This window comes from Panthera leo, chromosome B2, assembly GCF_018350215.1.
Source record: "Panthera leo isolate Ple1 chromosome B2, P.leo_Ple1_pat1.1, whole genome shotgun sequence".
In the NCBI taxonomy this organism is placed as follows: domain Eukaryota; kingdom Metazoa; phylum Chordata; class Mammalia; order Carnivora; family Felidae; genus Panthera; species Panthera leo.
In genome coordinates, this window is record NC_056683.1 from 9,190,713 (window position 1) to 9,210,531 (window position 19,819).

Sequence of the window (19,819 nt, forward strand, 5' to 3'; positions counted from 1 at the left end):
TTTGGCCACCAAGTGATTAACTGCTTTTCTGTTATTTACAGATGGTATTTGCAAAACAAGGAATTTTAGGAGTAACGAATGTTTCGTACCTTAAGAGATGAAACCATTTTTAATCATTAAGCGGTCTACCAATTACGATGCCTTTGTAATTGAGGCTCCACAGGCTTCATTCTGCTTGTACCCAACTCATTTTCTCATTTCATTATCATAAGCTGAGAAACAATCCACCACGTCTGTGCAGCCAGTAAAATTGTGTTGTTAGAGATCACTCTAACTTGTCACATGCTCATGCCTGATCCGATTAAGTTAGTTTGTGTGAAATTCTTTGTGAATTTGTTTGGGTAGCCTCCAGTTCGTCCTGGACTGTTCCTACTCTGTGCTGGTTGTAGAGTAGGATGCTAAAGAAACACAAACCCTGCCTGCCCTTAAAGAACGAAATGAACATGTATGTGAGTAATTGTAAATCAGGGTATGCTGATTGTGCAGTAGAGTTTTGTATTTGATTTAATCACAACCTTTGATAATGATTGTGGCCTTCCATATTTAGGTGCCAGGGATTAAAAAGAAAATTTTTTTAATGTTTATTTATTCTTGAGACGGAGACAGAGCATGAACAGGGGAGGGGCAGAGAGAGAGGGAGACACAGAATCCGAAGCAGGCTCCAGGCACCGAGCTGTTGGCACAGAGCCTGACGTGGGGCTCGAACCCATGAACCGTGAGATCGTGACCTGAGCTGAAGTCAGATGCTCAACCGACTGAGCCACCCAGGTGCCCCTGGTGCCATGGATTTGCCATGTTAAACTGTATTTTGGATGTGAATTCAGGAGCCCCAGCAGAGCTATTCACGCTTTAATTCATGTATCCTGTGAGTGTTTCAGGCACTGGAATCCCACAGCAAGAGTCCCTTCCCTGCAGAATACCTGTTTTAGTTCGATGAATGTGGGTTGGAATATACGTGTGAACAAGAATAATTGATTATTTTAAAAGTGCACTAATCAGCATGAGTAGTAACGTCTATATTCCACATATCTGTAAGTGGAAAACAAGGAACGCCGTGTCTTTTCTCCCATTCACATACCCCTTACATTATAAAAGCACAGAACAGATGGCCAGGACAAGCTAAAACAAAGACCGGAATTGTGCTCGTTTATATATCCGAAGTATTATTCCTGAAAATGCCTTTAGCTCTGTGATTTCAACTGGTATCAAAGCATTGATTTATGGAAAGCCTTTCTTTTGGGTGGCCCGGACATATTTTTCACAAATGAGTTAGATAGGGGGTAGAGAGGGTTGGTAGAACAGTATTCCCAGGAGAATGAACTCAGGAGTTTGCTGATACTGCTTACGCTCCCCAGGGGGTGGAGCTCTGACTGTCTTGAACTCGCCAAGAAGGAGTCTTTAGCTTACCCAGAGGCCCCCAGGAAGCCTCTCCTGCGTTGGGGCTAAGCTACCTGTAAGCCAGTCACTGTCCCAGCTGCGCCTTTGGTTCTTGGATCTGGGAATTACATGTCTTTCTGGAGGCAAATCTAGTCCCATTTATTAAAAGACCTACAAATAATTATGGAAAAGTTAGCTTTTCCATATTATATCACAGATTAATATTTTCGGCATGAAATATGGTTTCCGATAGAATACTAAAAAAAAAAAGCCTAGAAAATAAATCTGTGCCATCAGTGAAAATATAAATGTGGATGTGTATGCATAGCGAGAGGCTTGGGAGGATATGTGCCAAGGTTATAAACAGTGCTTTTCGCTGGCAGATATCAAAAGATAAAATTCTTTTTTGCTTAGTTCTTTGAACACTTGTCAACAGTGGACATAAATATATGTTTTTACGATAATAAAAATCATAATGGCATTTTTGATCACCTGTGTTCCCAAGGTATACTGCCCCCATGCATGGAATAAAAACTGTTTTTATTTTTTTATCCCTGGCTCTGCCTTCCTTGGCTTGCAGATGAGGAACAACTACAGACATTACTTCCTTTCCTCAAAAGCCCTCAAGGTTGCGTATGACGTGGTCACCTGGGCGGTCACTCAGCTGGCCGTGTCCTACACCGTTGCTCCCTTCGTTATGTTAGCAGTTGAACCAACCATCAGCTTATACAAGTAAGTTTCCGTCGTTCTCCATTGCTGTTTCATAAACTTGTCTTCTCTGCGTTTGGCTTGGAAGTTGGCAAATTGAATCCATCAGTATTAAGAATTTCTAAATATGGCTTCCACGTATCTTAAGTGGAGGAAACTGCCAAAATGTGAAATATGTGTCAACTTACAGCAGGAATGTTTGCGTTCAGCTCAAAACCATTTAATACCTTCTGGTTGCTGGGCACTGTCCTAGAAGTTAGGGATAAAATGGTGAGAAAAATAAAAGAAATCCTTCCTGGTCCCATGGAGGGGATAGCTTGATAGAGGCATTAAGTACATTAAGAGTACATTAAGATTGTACTCAGAGTGAATGATGCTGATGAGGTTTTGGAGTGGTGGGGGTTGGTATCTGATGGCCAAGAAAGAATTGTTGAAGATGTCTTTGCTGCAAGATGTGATTTTATCAAAGCACATGGACAGGACCGGTGGGCAGGAACAGCTCTACTGGGGTTGTGAAGAGTGACTAGTTATATACCCCGGAGTTGGGGGAGGTAGAGTCAAAAGGAGGCCTCCAGAAGGCCTTTGGTCTGCTAAAGAGGACTCCTAGGATACCTGAGGCCTTGCTATTGTGAAGCTAAGGTTGTTTTTCCTCTAGTAAGGCATTTACGCTAGGATGGTGGGGGGGTTCCTGGAGGAAATGTTCTACTCCGAATTTGCCTGAAGTACTTATCAATGGGCTGCAGGTTGTAAAGAAATTTAATTTTACCTGCTCTTTCTTTCTTGCCTTTGTTCCCCATATCCCTATGGAGAGGAAGGTGATACCAGGGGCTCCAGGAAACGGAGTCTAGAGATAACTGGAGAGGAGTCTGTTGATAATAAATTACCAAAAAAAGGCCATCATAAGATATTTGTGAACTGAGGGAGACTCCCGTCCCGCATGACTTTGATCTCTATTAACTGCTTGTTTCCTTTCCTTGGTCCTTGGGCGGCCAGGAGTGTCTGAGGAATATGGCACATATCCCACCTGGGGGCGGGGCGGGGGCGGGGGTGCTGGCTTGCACTTTGCCCTCAGCTTGCCTTAATGCTCCCTCATCGGTATTGAGACTTAGGAGGGCACGTAACAGGAATCGGACTCAGACCGGACATCAAGGGTAGCTTTTGGGTGACAACGGCATTCGAGCTAAGACCTGGAGGCTGCATGGGGGGGGGGGGGGGGGGGGAGCGAAACATAGTGTGTGTGGGGATGTGAGGGTGATGGTCCAGGTGGAGCACCCTAGGGACTGTGCTCCAGACACAGGGAACAGCACTGAAAAGGCCCCCTGTGCTAGGAGGAGGTTCTGGGCACTGAAGCCCCAAGTGACCTGAGTGTTGGCAGAACCGAGAATCCATGGTAGATAGCGGTGAGCTGAGGGGAGAGAGTAGCTCTCAGTATCCCTGTTTGTCGTAAGAGGAAGTGGAAGCTCAGAGAGGGTGATTGAACAAAACTCACACACCTCGACCTGAGTTTCAGACCTGGAGTTCCTTTATAGCAAGAACAGTAATGCAGTCACGAAAAATGTCTTTACAAGCTATTTGGGCAGAATGTTACTGGTTGGAGATCATGCTAAATAGCGATTTGTTGGAGATAACGTGCGTTTAACCGACTGAAGTATGCGGATTCCTACACTCAGGGGCTCTAGAGGAAGAGAAGCAAATAGCTACCAAGCCAGATCACCCAAGTAGATTTCCATGTATTTACAAAAACAATAATTCCCTGCCCAGATCAGCTCTGTCCAGAAGTTTCTACAGTCTAGAAATGCTATCCGGTGTGTTAGTCATCGGCACGTGTGGCCGTTGAGCGTCTGCAATGTGGCTGCGGCGACTGAGGAACTGAATGGTCAATTTTATCTAATTTTAATTAATTTGAATTGTAACAGCCACGTGTTGCCAACGGCTATCATAGATTGCATCTCACAAAGTGTTTTCAGCATCTCTTAAGAGAATCACTGAATCTGATGAAAGAAATGAAAATTGAATGTGCGTTTTTTTTTTTTTTTTAGCGGAGGTGGGTCTGGTTGCATTCCAGATCTGTTCCTCACTTGGGGCTAATTTCGGTGACTGGCAATGAATGGCAGTTGTATGCAAATCACTTCTCCGCACATCCATCACTGCTTAACATTTAAATTTCAGATGTGCTTTATTTTTAGGTCTAGTCGGTTTTCAATCTATGGTGACTTCCCATCTCAGCTTTAAATTCCTGTCTAATCTTTAAGTTGTGAATCCCAAGTAAACACTTAAATGTATTATGAAAGAACCTGTCTGAGCTCAGGATACTATGACTAAATATAGCCCGAGTGAGTTCTGCCACAAACATTTCCCTCGTTGCGGAGGCCGGGAAGTCCCAAGATCAAGGTGCTGGCAGATTGGGTTTCTGGGGAGTGCTGTCTTCCTAGTTTACGGAAGCTGCCTTCTCTCCGTGTCCTCACAGGGTGGCAGAGCCACACAGGGAGAGGCAGCTCACACTCTGGTTTCACTTTATCTTCCTATAAAGGTACTAATCCCATCACGGGGCCCACCCCCAACCAGATTACCTCCCAAAGTTCCGCTTCTCCAATACCATCCCTTGGGAAGTTAGGGCTTCAATACATGAATTGGAAGGTTGGGGCACCTTTGGGGTCCATGGCTGGACCTTTTTGGGAACTCATTTTGAAAGGCAAATCCTTATCCACGAACTTGTCTTTAAGTAGAAGACCCTTAAAAAATATTTTTTAACATTTACTTATTGAGAGAGAGACACAGAGCAAGCAGTGGAGGGGCAGAGAAGGAGACACAGAATCTGAAGCAGGCTCCAAGCTGTCAGCACAGGGGCTCGAACCCATGAACTGCAAGATCATGACCTGAGCCGAAGTCTGACGCTTGACTGACTGAGCTGCCCCGGTGCCCTAGTAGTGACACTTTCTTAAATTCAGTGTGTAAGGATGCCAGGTAGAGACATCTTTTGCAGATAGCATCTCCTTGAGAGTGAGGACTATGCCTCATTCATCGGTGTATCTGGGGTACCTGGTTCAGAACTAGGGTGCTCAACAAATGTTGAGTTTTTCCATAATAAAGAGATGAAGTGTTTCTTAAAATTTTAGAAAAATATGGAATGGCAGAATAGGTTACTAAACTTTGGGAGGGGATTGAAATATTTTCCTTCTGACTTCCAAAATAATTGGCTTTAATCTAACATAACTGTTCCAGTGTAGATGAAAGATTAAGGAAAATGCAAGAACAAAGCGTGGCTGGAGTGCCTGTTGAGCCAGTGTGTCTATCTATAGAACTCTTTTTCACTCTCAGTGTCCTGGTTTAGACAATAAATTAATTGTTTACTTGCCTGGGGCTGGTTAAATTATAGGAGCCTCCTTATCCCCGGTTTTGCTTTACATGGTTTCAGTTACCCGCAATTACTCTCTGGGAGCAAATGATCCGCCTCCTGATGTGTGATCAAAAGGTCAGTAGTAGCCTAATGTTACTAATTTTATCACCTCCCATCATCACAAGGGTGAGTACAGTACTATTGTACTGTATTTTGAGAGAGGAGAGACCATATTCTTATAACTTTTATTAAAGTACATGGTTGTAGTTCTATTAATTTCTTACTTTGCCTAATTTATGAATTAAACTGTATCATAGGTCTGTAGAGGGAGAAACAGTATATATAGGTTTCAGTACTGTCCACAGTTTCAGACCTCTACTTGGGGCTCTTGGACCGTGTCCTCCAGCTAAGGTGGGAGGGAGGTATCTGTGGTACCCTCACTCCTATATTCCTGTTGTTCCCCATTCCCCTGAAGGAAGGAAGGGCTTTGCCTTTTTTTTAGGTCCTGGTTTAATGCTTTGTACATCCTAAGCAGTAAATGCTTATTGAAAGAATAAGTGAAGATGTATTTGCTTCTGTTAGAACTCTTCACTATTCTGTAGATGCTTTCAGGGAAATTTATTTAGGGGATATGTGAATTAACCTGATTCCAATGTGTCTGAGAAGGACACATGAATCTGTTCTGGGTTTCTTGACATTATTTTCCTTTGATCTTCCAGAAGCATTGGAGAACGTTTAAGTTCAGCCTTTCCAAAAGGCTATAGAACAGTTGTACAAATGTGAGCTGTTTCTAATTACTTGCATTTACAGATATTTATTGTCTACATTGTGCTCAGTGTGCTGAATGCCACGTTTACACAATAGAAATGCACAGACTGAAAAAGCAGCACTTGTTTCTTATTAGTTTGGGTGAAAGCGATATTCAGAGTCATAGAGCAGGTTTTGAAAATCTGGATTCTTCTGGCTCCTCACACACACAAGAACAACTCTTCACACTTGAGCATATCAGTTAAAGTGTAAGGTGCGTTTGTGTCTAGGGAACAGAGTATAGGGTTTGAATTGGGTCCTGTGTGTTCTTAGATTTCAAATCATTAGGGGTTTCTGGCTGTTATGGGATTCATGCTCTTGGTCTGATCAGGGCAGGGGGACAGTACTGTGTATCTATCTGTAGATGGGCTGATGGGTTTGCTGTGTTCAGTTCTATGCTTTTGGTCCATCCCTGGCCTGCTCACCTACCGAAGGAGCCCCCCGCCTTGGGGTGGATCAAGGCAAACTGGAATACAGACGGGTTGGCTACTGCCCAAAATTGTGCCTTCACTTGCTGGCCTGCTGATGATGTAATCACACCCATGTGACTTTTCCCATTTGCATCCTTGTGCGAAATACAATTTTTGTGTTTTATTTTAGGTCCATGTACTTTTATTTACACATCATAAGTCTTCTGATAATACTATTTCTGCCGGTCAAACCCCATGCTCATATTCAGAGGCAGCCTCAGACTCTGAACTCCATTAATAAGAAGAAAAAAGATTGATACCTCCAAGAAAAAGCTGAGCGTGTAAAACTGCAAAACATCGGAAAGTTGAGACCAAAAGGCTCAAGGGTTCTCCAGTGACTTAGAAGCAATGTTTACGTGCATTTTTTTTTAAGTGCAGGGAGAATTTTTATCAAGCCTTTTTAAGTCAGCCATGTCCGGTTGGCTTAATATTTCCTAGGACACTTGAGTGGTGTGGAGGTATGTGCAGAATGTGCCAGAGACCGTGCAGTCTGGGCTGCTGGGTCTTTGCTTCTCTGGCACCATTTCCAGCCACGGGAGCCCATACATCTGCTCCGGAAGGCAGAAGGTGTGGTCGCTGACAGAGCTGATCTTCCAGAATATACCCAGATATGGTTGTTCCTTGGGAAGCCCCAGACCCTTTGACCACAGTGACGACACTCAGAAGACCACGGAGGAGAAGGAGCCGGCACGAAAGAACCAGGAGGACTTGCCGTGAACACTTGCGTGGATGGAAAATCAGGCATGCCCGAAAGTAGACTGCATTTTTTTCCCCAAGAGATAGAACTCTTCCCTTTTTTCCTTCTGAACTGAGCCAAGATTGGAAATCAGTCTCCTGTACTCCAGGAGTCTAGGAAGGGCTACTGTTTTCCATTTCACACACGCCATCTCTTTGCCCAGGGATGGCCCTGAGAAAACACCCAAATGTTTGTACCATCAAAGGCAGAATAAATAAGCCTTCTAAATAAGTAATTTGTTTTAAAAAAGTAAAGTTCCATAGAAGCTTGTTAAGAAGCAGCATTTTTCTCTTTGCTCACCTCATTTCGTGGAGGTGTTCATGATCTTGGTTATGATACACACACCAGCTGATTTTCACTTTTCTGGTTTTGCAGTTGATTAAATTTGACTATTTTAGTTGAATCATTGTATCGGAGAGCAGAAATGGAGGACCGTTTTCTATCCTTGTTATGAATGTGCTGTGGTTCCTTTCGGGGACTTCTATTGGATAATATTCTATGTGGGAGAAAGAAACATGGTATTAAATGTGCAAAATGATGAAACTGATAATAATAAATTATATGTTACAACAGTGTACCCTAAAGTAATGGTGAGAGAATTTGTTCCAATCAGATGGCTCCCGATTGGTTTTTTACCAAATGAATGCTGTGTTTCTATATAAAGGAAGCATTCCTGAATGGAATGATTGCTTTTTGTTTCTGTGAGGGGTGACTCAGCATTCTGAAGCACGTGCCTTATATTTGTGTGTTTCTCCAAGTTTTAACAAATGCACATAGTTCAGGTTTTTCTCTTAAGTTTTAACAAATGCACAAAGTTCCAGTTTTTACTTGTTTAAAATTTGACCTTTTATGACCTGTTCAATTTGTCCTCTATGTCAGGTACTTGGAAGGTTTTGGTTTTTTTGGTTTAATTTCCTATCTTCATTCCCAACTTTGCAGGTAGGATTAACCCCTCAGTGCCCCCACAGTCACAGAGACTGTGCCCCTACAGTCACAGAGTTAGTGAAGGAGCAGAGATTTAAATCCAAATTCCAAAGCTATGGACAGTTTGTAATTTCCAGGAGGTACCCTGTTGCTGCTTAGGGCGATGAAATATGAAGTGATGTGCTTGTCCCTTGAAGAGTTTGTATGGTGTTCATGGAGAATACTAGAACCTAAACTCTAGGCCTTATATGTAAGATAATGGAAGTTAAGAAATAGCACATTTTGGCCGGTGTTTGAGGCTCACCCCAATTTAACCAGGTAACCTTGGGGCAATACCACCTTGCTGGTCCACGAGGAATGTTAGGGGAGAGGGGATATGGGTACTTACCATCTATCAGGGGCTTTTTCCAACAGGAACACGTAGAGGTGCAAGACCAAGAAAAATGCACACCAGTAAAAATGATATAGATCACCGTGGGCCCAAAGTCTTTGGAGTAATCCATATTACAGTAAAGTCTTTGAACTTGGCAATATGATTTATATTCAGGCTTCACTGTATCTAAATAACTTCATTTCTGAGAGAAAAATTTTGGTAACAAGAGGAGGGGTGATCACCAGGGTGACCATCCTGTTGTACCAGTGACTTTACTGACCCCTCAGTCGTGGGGAAACTTGGACCATTTGGTCCCTCCCGTGTTTGCCGAGAATCAAGTATTACAGAATGGAGTCAAAGTCAGGCCTTTGGAATCTGGGCTCATAGAGGCCTTATGTCAGACAGCGCTGGGCTCTTAGGCACATTTTTCTTATTGTGGGACTTTATTCAGTGCAGGCACTTTATTGTGCTTTGCAGATACTGCGTTTTTTGTTGTTGTTTTTACGATTTGAAGATTAATGGCAACTCTGTGTTGAGCAAGTCTGTTGGCAACATTTCTCCAACACCATTTGCTTACTTCGTGTCTGTCTCAGCTTGGTGATTCTCACAATATTCCAAACATCTTTGTTATTTTATATTTCTTATGGTGATCTTTGATGTTACTATTGTGACTGTTTTAGGGTGCCATGAAGCACACCCATAGAAGATAACAAACTTAATTGAGAACTGTGTGTGTTCGGACCTCTCCACCAACCAGTTGTTCCCCCAACTCCCCCTCTCCTCAGCCTCCCTATTCCTGAGACACAATATTGAAACTAGGCCCATTAATCACCCCACAATGGCCTCTGAGTGTTCAAGTGGGAGCAGTAATCACACATCTATCACTTTAAATCAAAAACTAGAAACGATTAGACATGGTGAGAAAGGCATGTTGAAAACAGGCTAAAAGCTAGGCCCCTTGCGTCAAACAGCCAAGCTGTGTTTCAAAGAAAAAAGTTCTTGCAGGAAATTCAAAGCGTTACTCCAGTGAAACAGGAATGATAAGAAAGCAAAAGAGCCCGGTTGCCAGTTTGGAGACAGTTTTAGTGGTCTGGATAAACCAAACCAGCCACAGCATCCCTTACGTCAAAGCTGCATCCAGAGCAAGGCCCTAACTCTCTTCAGTTCTATGAAGGCTGAAAGAGGTGAGGAGCTACAGAAGGAAAGTTTGAAGCTAGGAGAGGTTGGTTCGTGAGGTTTAAGGGAAGAAACCGTCTCCATGACATCAAAGTTCACAGTGAAGCAGCAGGTGCTGATGTAGAAGCTTCGGCAAGTTCTCCAGAAGTTCTAGCTGAGGTAGTTAATGAAGGTGGCTATGCTAAACAGTCTTTTACTGGAAGAAGATGCCATGTAAGGCTTTCAGAGCTGGAGAGAAGTCAATGCATGGCTTCAAAGCACGTCTGGCTCTTGTTAGGGGCTAATGCAGTGGGTGACTTCAAGCTGAAGCCAATGCTAGGTCCCTTAAGAATGACGCTAGGTCTACTCTGCCTGCCCTCTATAAATGGAAGAACAGAGTCTGAATGACAGCACAGAACAGAGTCTGAATGACAGATGCCATGTAAGGCTTTCAGAGCTGGAGAGAAGTCAATGCATGGCTTCAAAGCACGGCTGGCTCTTGTTAGGGGCTAATGCAGTGGGTGACTTCAAGCTGAAGCCAATGCTAGGTCCCTTAAGACTGACGCTAGATCTACTCTGCCTGCCCTCTATAAATGGAAGAACAGAGTCTGAATGACAGAGTCTGAATTACAACATGGTTTCCTGAATCTTTTAGGCCCACAGTTGAGACCTAGTGCTTGGGGAAAAAAACGATCCCTTTAAATATATTACTGCTCATTGATAGTGTCCCTGGTCACCCAAGAGTTCTGATAGAGATGGACAGAGATGAATGGTGTTTTCATGCCTGCTGATGCAATATCCACTCTGTAGCCCATGGATTAAAGGGTAATTTTGATTTTTACGTCTTATTAATACATCTCCTAAGGTATAGCTGCTATAGATAATGATTCTTCTGAAGGATCCAGGCAAAGTAAACTGAAAACTTTCTGGGGTTCTCGTCCAAGATGGTGACCTAGGAAGACCCCCTTTCTCCCCTCCTCCATGGATACAGCAAATCTACACCTATTTACAGAGTAGTTCCTCCTGAAGAAGAACTGGGGGCTAAGCAGGTTTTGCACAGGTAAAGATAAGCCATGTAGAGAACAGCAAGAGAGATGGGAGACATGGCAATGAAGGGAACCCCCCATCCCCAATGCTGCAGACGGCAGTGGGGAGGAATAGTATTGAGGGATCGTGAGCAGATTCATCTGATGTGATGTGGGGCACAGAAAAAAAAGCCATGGTTTACAAGGGCAACTAGAATAAGAATATAAAGGAACTGCTCTAGAACCCTGCAAATGGCTGGTGAATTTCTGGAACTTTCTCTGGGTTGCAGGGGCTGACGAGTACCATGGTTTATGTTCACCTTCCTTTTTTTCTTTTTTTAAAGTTTTTTTAATAAGTTTGTTTATTTTTGAGAGCAAGTGAGCAAACAAGCATGAGCAAGAGAGAGGCAGAGAGAGAGAATCCCAAACAAGCTCTGCACTGCCAATGAGGGGCCCGACGCGGGGCTCAAACTCATGAACCGTGAGATCAGGACCTGAGCCAAAATCGAGAGTCAGATGCTTAACTGAGAGAGCCACCCAGCACTACTGTTTTCCTTCCTTCTTGACAGTGAAGATGACAACAGGGTTCTGGTACCATAGCTGGCCCGCCGACTCAAAGCCTTGGGACCCTAGCCCACACCAGCCAAAGATGCTCTGGGGCACAGAAAAAAAGTGGTTTCAAAGAGCAACTAGAATGGAAGAGATCCAGCCCTAGACCTCTTCCAAATAGCAGATCTTCTGGAACTCTATCCAGGTTAGAGGGGCTGGGGAGCACCATGGTTTATGTTTACCATGTACCATGATAGTGTAGATGGAGGGAAGGTTCTGGGTACCACAACTGGCCAGCCACCTCAGTGAGCCCTGGGTGCCTAGTTCATACCAGCCACAGATACCCCTGGGCACAGAAAAAAAGCCATGGCTTAACCTTGGTTAACTTTCCTTCTCCACCCTGATAGCATGGGTAGGAGCAGCGTTCAGGTCCACCCTAGCCAGCCTACTACCTCAGTGAGCCCCAGGCACCAGCCCCAGCCATCCCACCAAGGTGGCCCCAGCATGGTACATACCAGGACGCCCCTAGTAAACACAAACTACAGCTTTAGCCATCTCACCAAGGTAACACAGTCACAAAGCATCCCAGAACAATCCAAGCCTATCTGAAAGGGAAAAAAAAAAACAACCCTACCTACAACCAAGAATACTCTACCTGGCAAAGTTATTCAGAATTGAAGGAGAGGTAGAGTTTCTGAGACAGCAATTTTAAATGTTCATCACCACTCAATTGGCCTTAGGAGAAATGTTAAAGGTACTTCTTTAAATGGAAAATAAAAGGACATAATTAGGAGAAAATTATAAATTAAAAGATGTAAAATGGAACAACATATACATAAAATGTAGAGTGGGGAGTGAAAAAGGGACTATCAACTTAATATAGATTGCTGTGTACTTAGGATGTTACATGTGAACCACATGGTACCCTAGAATATATGTACAAAAAATACAGAGAAAGTAGTAAAAGCATAACACCTACAGAAAGTCACCAGTCATAAGGAGAGAGCAAGAAACTTAAAAAAACTACAAAAAAATGAAAGAGCGAACAAAATGTAGCAAGTACATATCTATCAATAATTACTTTAAATGTAAATGGCCTAAATGGTCCACTTAAAAGACATTACTTTAAATGTAAATGGCCTAAATGGTCCACTTAAAAGACACAGGGTGACTAAATGGATAGAAAAACAAGACATTCTATATGTTGCCTAGAAGAGACTCACTTCAGTTTTAAAGACACAAAGTAAAAAACCAATGTAGCAATATTTATATCAGAAAAAATGGACTTTAAAACAAAGTCTGTAATGAGGCACCATGAAGGACATTACGTAATGATAAAGGGATCAGTCCAACAAGAGGATATAACAATTGTGAATATCTGTGTACAAAACATTGGAACACCTAAATACATAAAGCAAATATTAATAGACGAAAAGGGAGAAACTGACAGGGACTTTAACACCTCACTTAAATCAGTGGATAGATCATCCAGGCAGAAAATAAAAAAAAAAACAATAGTATCTTTGAATGAAACAGACCACATGGACTTAACACATCTGTATGAATGTTCCATCCCCAAAATACCAACAGAATACACGTTCTTTTCAAGTGCACATGCAACATTCTCCAGGACAGATCACATGTTATGCCACAAAACAAGCCTTAATAAATTTTGAAAGATTGACATCATATTCATCTTTTCTGACCACAATGGGATTGGACTAGAAATCAATCATGGGGAAAAAACTGGAAAAAATACAAACGTAGAGTCTAAACAACATGCTACTGAACCAATGGGTCAATGAAAACACAATGGCCAAAATCTGAGACACAGCAAACGCCATTTTAAAAAGGAAATTTATAGTGATACAGGCCTACCTCAAGGAACAAGAAAAGGGGTGCCTGGGCTTCTCAGTTGGTTAAGTGTCTTGATTTGAGCTCAGGTCATGCTTTTACGGGTTCATGAGTTTGAGCCCCATGTTGGGCTCTGTGCTGACAGTGCACAGCCTGCTTGTAATTCTCTGTCTCCTCTCTGTGCCCCTCTCCTGCTTGTGCTCTCTCTCTCTCAAAAATAAATAAGCTTAAAATAGATAAACCTTTAGCCAGATTCATCAAGAAAAAAAAAGAGAGAGGACCCAAATAAATTCAGATACAAAAGAAATGACAGCTGACACTACAGAAATACAAAGGATTTTAAGAAACTGGTAAGGAAAATGATATGCCAACAAATTGAACAATGTAGAAGAAACAGATAAATTTCTAGAAATATACAATCTTCCAAAACTGAATCAGGAAGAAATGGAAAATTGGAACAGACCAGTTAGTCATAACCATATTAAATCAGTAACCTGAAAACTCCCAACAAACAAATGTCCAGGACCAGATGGCATCACAGGTGAGTTCTACCAAGTATTTAAAGAAGATTTAGGGGCCCCTGGATGGCTCAGTCGGTTGAGCGTCCGACTTCAGCTCAGGTCATGATCTCATGGTCTGTGAGTTCAAGCCCTGCATTGGGCTCTGTGCTGACAGCTCAGAGCCTGGAGCCTGCTTTGGATTCTGTGTCTCCCTCACTCTCTTCCCCTCCCCCGCTCATGCTCTGTCTCTCTGTCAAACATAAATAAAACATTAAAAAAAATTTTTTTAATAAAGAAGATGTAATACTTATTCTCCTCAAACTATTCCAAAAAAATAGAAGATGGAAGAAAGTTTCCAAATACATTCTGTGAGGCCAGCATTACCCCAATATCAAAACTAGACAAAGACACAACCAAAAAAAAGAACTATAGACCAATATCCCTTATGAACATAGATGCAAAAATTCTCAACAGAATATTAGCAAGCCACATTCAATGGATTATTCACCTCTTATCAAGTGGGATTTATTCTTGTGATGCAAGCGTGATTAAATATTTGCAAAACAACATGATACACAATATTAACAAAATGAAGGATAAAAATATAATCATCTCAATGAAAAAGCATTTAACTAAATACAACAACCATTCATGTTAGAAACTCTCACTAAAGTGGGTTTAGAGGGAACATACCTCAACATAATAAAGGCCATATATAAAAACCCACAGCTAACATCGTAGTGGTGAAAAACTGAGAGTCTTTCACCGAAGATCAGAAACAATGGAAAAAGGTCTACTTTCACTATTTTTATTCAACACAGTACTGGAAGTTACATTCACAGCAATCAGAGATGAAAAGGAAATGTAAGTCATACCAGTTAGTAAGAAAAATGTTACTAATGGTCACTATTTGCAGATGACATGATACTACACTTAGAAAACCCCAAAGACTCCATCTGAAGACTATTGGAATAAATGAATTCAGTAAAGTTGCAGGATATAAAATTAACATAAAGAAATCTGTTGCATCTCATTACACTAATAATGAAGTAGGAGAAAGGGAAATTAAGAAAACAATTCCATTTGTAATTGCACCAAAAAGAATAAAATATCTAGGAAGAAACTTAATGAAGGAGGTGAAAGACCTATACTCTAAAAACTATAAAACACTGATTAAGTAAATGAAAGTTGATACAAGCAAATAAAAGTATATACCATGTTCATGGATTAGAAGAACTAGTATTGTTAAAATGTCTATACTGCCCAAAGCAATCTATGGAGTCACTATAATCCCTATCAAAATATCAACAGCATTTCTCATAGAACTAGGAAAAACAATACTAAAACTTGTATGGAACCACAAAAGACTCCAAATAGTCAAAGCAATCTTGAGAAAGAAGAAAAAAAGCTGGAAGCATCATAGTCCAGATTTTACTGGCAAAAAAACAAATATACAGATCTATGAAACAGAATAGACAGCCAGAAATAAATTCATGCTTATATTATCAATAACAAAGGAGGCAAAAATATACAATAGGGAAAGGACAGTCTCTTCAGTAAATTGTGGTGGGAAAAATGAACAGCTACCTGCAAAAGAATGAAAACTGGACCACTTTTTTTTTTCTTTTTTTAACGTTTTATTTATTTTTGAGACAGGGAGAGACAGAGCATGAACAGGGGAGGGTCAGAGAGAGGGAGACACAGAATCCGAAACCGGCTCCAGGCTCTGAGCTGTCAGCACAGAGCCCGATGCGGGGCTCGAACTCACGGACCGCGAGATCATGACCTGAGCCGAAGTCGGCCGCCCAACCGACTGAACCACCCAGGCGCCCCTGGACCACTTTCTTATACACAAAAATGAACTCAAAATGATTAAAGACCTAGTGTGAAACCTGAAAACCTAAAACTCTTAGAAGAAAACATAGGCAGTAATTTCTTTGATTTCAGCCTTAGCACCATTTTTCTAGCTATGTCTTCTCAGGAAAGCAAAACAAAAACAAAAATAAACTATTGGAACTACATGAAAACAAAAAGCTTTTGCACAGCAAAGGAACCATCAAAAACCCAAAAAGACAACCAACGGAATGGGAGAAGATATTTGCAAATGATATATTTGATGAGGTTAATATCCAAATTATATTAAAACATTATACAAATCAATACCCCAAACCCCAAATAATCTGATTTAAAAATGGGCAGAGGACCCAAGTAGACTTTTCTCCAAAGAATTTTTATAGCTGGCCTGCAGACATATGAAAAGATGCTCAACATCACTAGTCACCAGGGAAATGCAAATCAAAACAACAATGAGATAGCATCTTACACCAGTTAGAATGACTAGAATAAAAAAAAAGCAAGAAATAACAAGTGTTGGCAAGAATGAGGAGAGAAAAGAACCCTTGTACACTGTTGGTAGGAATGTAAATTGCTGAAGCCATCGGGATTCCTCAAAAAATTAAAAATAAAAATACCATATGATCTAGTAATTCCACTTTTGGGTATTTACCCAAGGAAAATGAAAACACTAACGTAAAAAAAAGGATGTACACCCCTATTATTTACAAAAGCCAAGATATGGGAGCAACCCAAATGCCCATCAATAGATGAATGGATAAAATATGGCTATATACACTGAATGGATGATATATACAATGGAATCTGACTTGGTCATAAAAATGAGTGAACTCTTGCCATTTACAACAACATGGATGGCTATGTATACAGGGTATATGTTGTGTGAAATAAGTCAGAAAAAAACAAATGCTATATGATTTTACTTATGTGGGAATCTAAAAAGCAAAACAAAATCAGAAAAGAACCCATAAGTACAGAGAATAAACTTAAGGTTTTAGGAATGGAACAGGTGGGGGGATAAGCAAAATGAGTGATGGTAAGTGGGAGACACAGGTTTCCAGTTATGGAATGAATAAATCATGGAGATAAGAAAGACACAGCACAGGGAATATAGTCAATGGTATTGTAATAACATTGTATGGTGACAGAGGGTAGCTACACTGGTGGTGAGCATTGTATACTGTATACACTTGTTGAATCACTATGTTACATTTGTGAAAACTAATGTAACATTTTATGTCACCTATACTTCAACAAAAAATTAATCAGTTAAAAAAAAAAAAAAACCCACCTGGAAAGGACTCACCATGAAGAACCCTTGTGATTCATGAGATGTGATCAAAACAATCAGTATGAACAGGAGTTCAGAAGCAGTTGATCCCAACCCTCATGGATGACCTTGAGGGGTTTGAGACTTCTGTAGAGGAGGTAACTGCAGATGTGGTGGAAACATGAAGAGAACTAGAGTTAGAAGCGGAGCCTGAAGATGTGGTAAACTTGCTGCGATCTCATGATAAAACTTGAATGAACAGAGAGTTGGCTTCTTGGGATGGAGCGACGAATTTGATTTCTTGAAATGAAATCTACGCCTGGTGAAGATGCTGTGAAGATTGTTGAAATGACACCAAAGGCTTTTGAATATTATATAAACTTGGTTGATTAAGTAACAGCAGGTTCTGAGAGGATTGACCCTGATTTTGAAAGAAGTTCTACTGTGGGTGAGATGCCATGAGGCAGCATCTCAAGCTACAGAGAAATTGTTCATGAAAAAGCAATCTATGTAGCAGTCTTAACTGATGACTAATTTTAAGAAATTGCCACAGCCACTCCTACCTCAGCAACCACCTTGATCGGTCCAGAGCCAAAGGTGCCACAACCACCTACCTCAGATCACCACCTTGATCGGTCCAGAGCCAAAGACATTGAGGCAAGACCCTCCACCAGCAAAAAGATTAAGACTTGCTGAAATGTCAGATGATGGTTAGCATTTTTAAGCAATAAAATATTTTTAATTAAGGGGTATGCATTCCTTTTTTTGACATAATGATATTGCACACTTAATAGATGACAGCATAATGTAGATGTAACTTTTATATGCACTGGGAAACCAAAAAAATTCATTTGACTCACTTTATTGCAATATTTGCAATAGATACTAGAGTATTTATTGCAGTGGTCTAGAACTAAATCTGAAATATCTCTGAGGTGTTCTTGTACTAAAAAGACAACTCCTAGAAGGGTGAATAGCAGCATTTTCTCCATGAGAATGATTCATACATAGAAAAAGTTTCAATTTAGGACCAAAGTTTAGATGGAAAGTTGGAACTATTTCTATTGCCTTATAGATCCAAGTTGTCCTAAAAATACATTAAACAGTTTTGGATCAATGAGCTTTCAGTTTAAAAGACATACATTTTAAGTATTTTTTTAATTTTATTTTTTAAAATTTATATCCAAATTAGTTAGTATATAGTGCAACAATGATTTCAGGAGTAGATTCCTTAGTGCCCCTTATCCATTTAGCCCATCCCCCCTCCCACAACCCCTCCAGCAACCCTCAGTTTGTTCTCTATATTTATGAGTCTCTTCTGCTTTGTCCCCCTTCCTGTTTTTATATTATTTTTGTTTCCCTTCCCTTATGTTCATCTGTTTTTTCTCTTAAAGTCCTCATATGAGTGAAGTCATATGATTTTTGTCTTTTTCTGACTAATTTCACTTAGCATAATACCCTCCAGTTCCATCCACATAGTTGCAAATGGGAAGATTTCATTCTTTTTGATTGCCGAGTAATTCAGGTTTATTTTTGTATATGGTGTAAGAAAGTAGTCAGGTTTGATTCTATTTCATGTTGCTATACAGTTTCCCAGCACCATTTCTTGAAGATACTGTCTTTCTTCCCATTGCGTATTCTTGCCTCCTTTGTCAAAGATTAATTGACCGTATATTTGTGGGGTTATTTCTGGACTTTTGATTCTGTTCCATTACACATTGTGTGTCTATTTCTGTGTCAGTACCATATTGTTTTGGTTACTACAGCTTTGTAATATAACCTGAAATTTGGGATTGTGATACTTCCAGGTTTTGTGTGTGTGTGTGTGTGTGTGTGTGTGAGACCTGAAACCATAAAAATCCTAGAAGAGAACACGGGCAATGATTTCTCTGATGCTGGCTGTATCAACATCTTTCTAGCTATATCTCCTGAGGGAAGAGAAACAAAAGCAAAAACAATCTATTGGCAGGCGAGAATTCTACCACTGAACCACCAATGCAAAAACAATCTATTGGGACTACATCAAAATAAAAATCTTTTGCATAGCAAAGGGAACAATCAACAAAACTAAGAGGCAACCTACTGAATGGAAGATCTTTTCAAATGACATATCCAACAACGAGTTAATATCCAACATATATAAAAAACTGATACAACTCAACACCCAAAAAGCAAATAATCCAATTTAAAATGGGAAGAACACATGAACGGACATTTCTCCAAAGAAGACCTCCAGATAGCTAACAGACATACAAAAATATGCTCAACATCGTTCATCAGGGAAAAGCAAATCAAAGCCACAATAAAATATCACTTCACGCCTATCAGAATGGCTAAAATCTGACAGATTTTAGTCCTGATGAAACACAGGAAATAAGAGTTGATGAGGATATGGAGATAAAGGAACCCTCATGAACTGTTGGTGGGAATGCAAACTGGTACAGCTACTGTGGAAAACAGTATGGCGGTTCTTCAAAAAATTAAAAATAGAACTACCTTAAAATCCAGCAATGGCATTACTGGGTATTTACTCAAAGAATACAGGGACACTAATTCAAAGGGATACATGCTCCCCTATGTTTATAGCAGCATTATTTACAATAACCAAATTATGGAAGCAGCCCAAGTGTACATCAATTGATGAATGGATAAAGAAGATGTAGTATGTTTATACAATGGAATATTATCCAGCTATAAAAATAGTAAAATCTTGCCATTTGCAATACCATGGACGGATCTAGAGTGTATAATGCTAAGTGAAATAGGTCAGAGAAAGACAAATACTGTATGATTTCATTCGTATGTGGAATTTAAGAAACAAATGAACAAAGGAAAGAGATAACCCAGGGAACAGACTCTTCACTAGAGAGAATAAACTGA

The 19,819-nt window shown here is 40.7% G+C and overlaps 1 protein-coding gene across 5 annotated transcripts in view; it reads left to right on the forward strand.

The window, feature by feature from the left end:
- MBOAT1 (membrane bound O-acyltransferase domain containing 1) overlaps positions 1-8,012 on the forward strand; it is a 106,567-nt gene extending 98,555 nt beyond the window's left edge. For all 5 annotated transcript variants that reach the window (XM_042937793.1, XM_042937792.1, XM_042937788.1 and 2 more), the window contains 2 exons: positions 1,958-2,109; positions 6,830-8,012. In XM_042937793.1, coding sequence (XP_042793727.1) covers positions 1,958-2,109; positions 6,830-6,956 — 279 coding nt within the window. In that variant the 3' untranslated portion in view covers positions 6,957-8,012. The remainder of the gene's footprint in view (positions 1-1,957; positions 2,110-6,829) is intronic.
- The last annotated feature ends 11,807 nt before the right edge of the window (positions 8,013-19,819 follow it).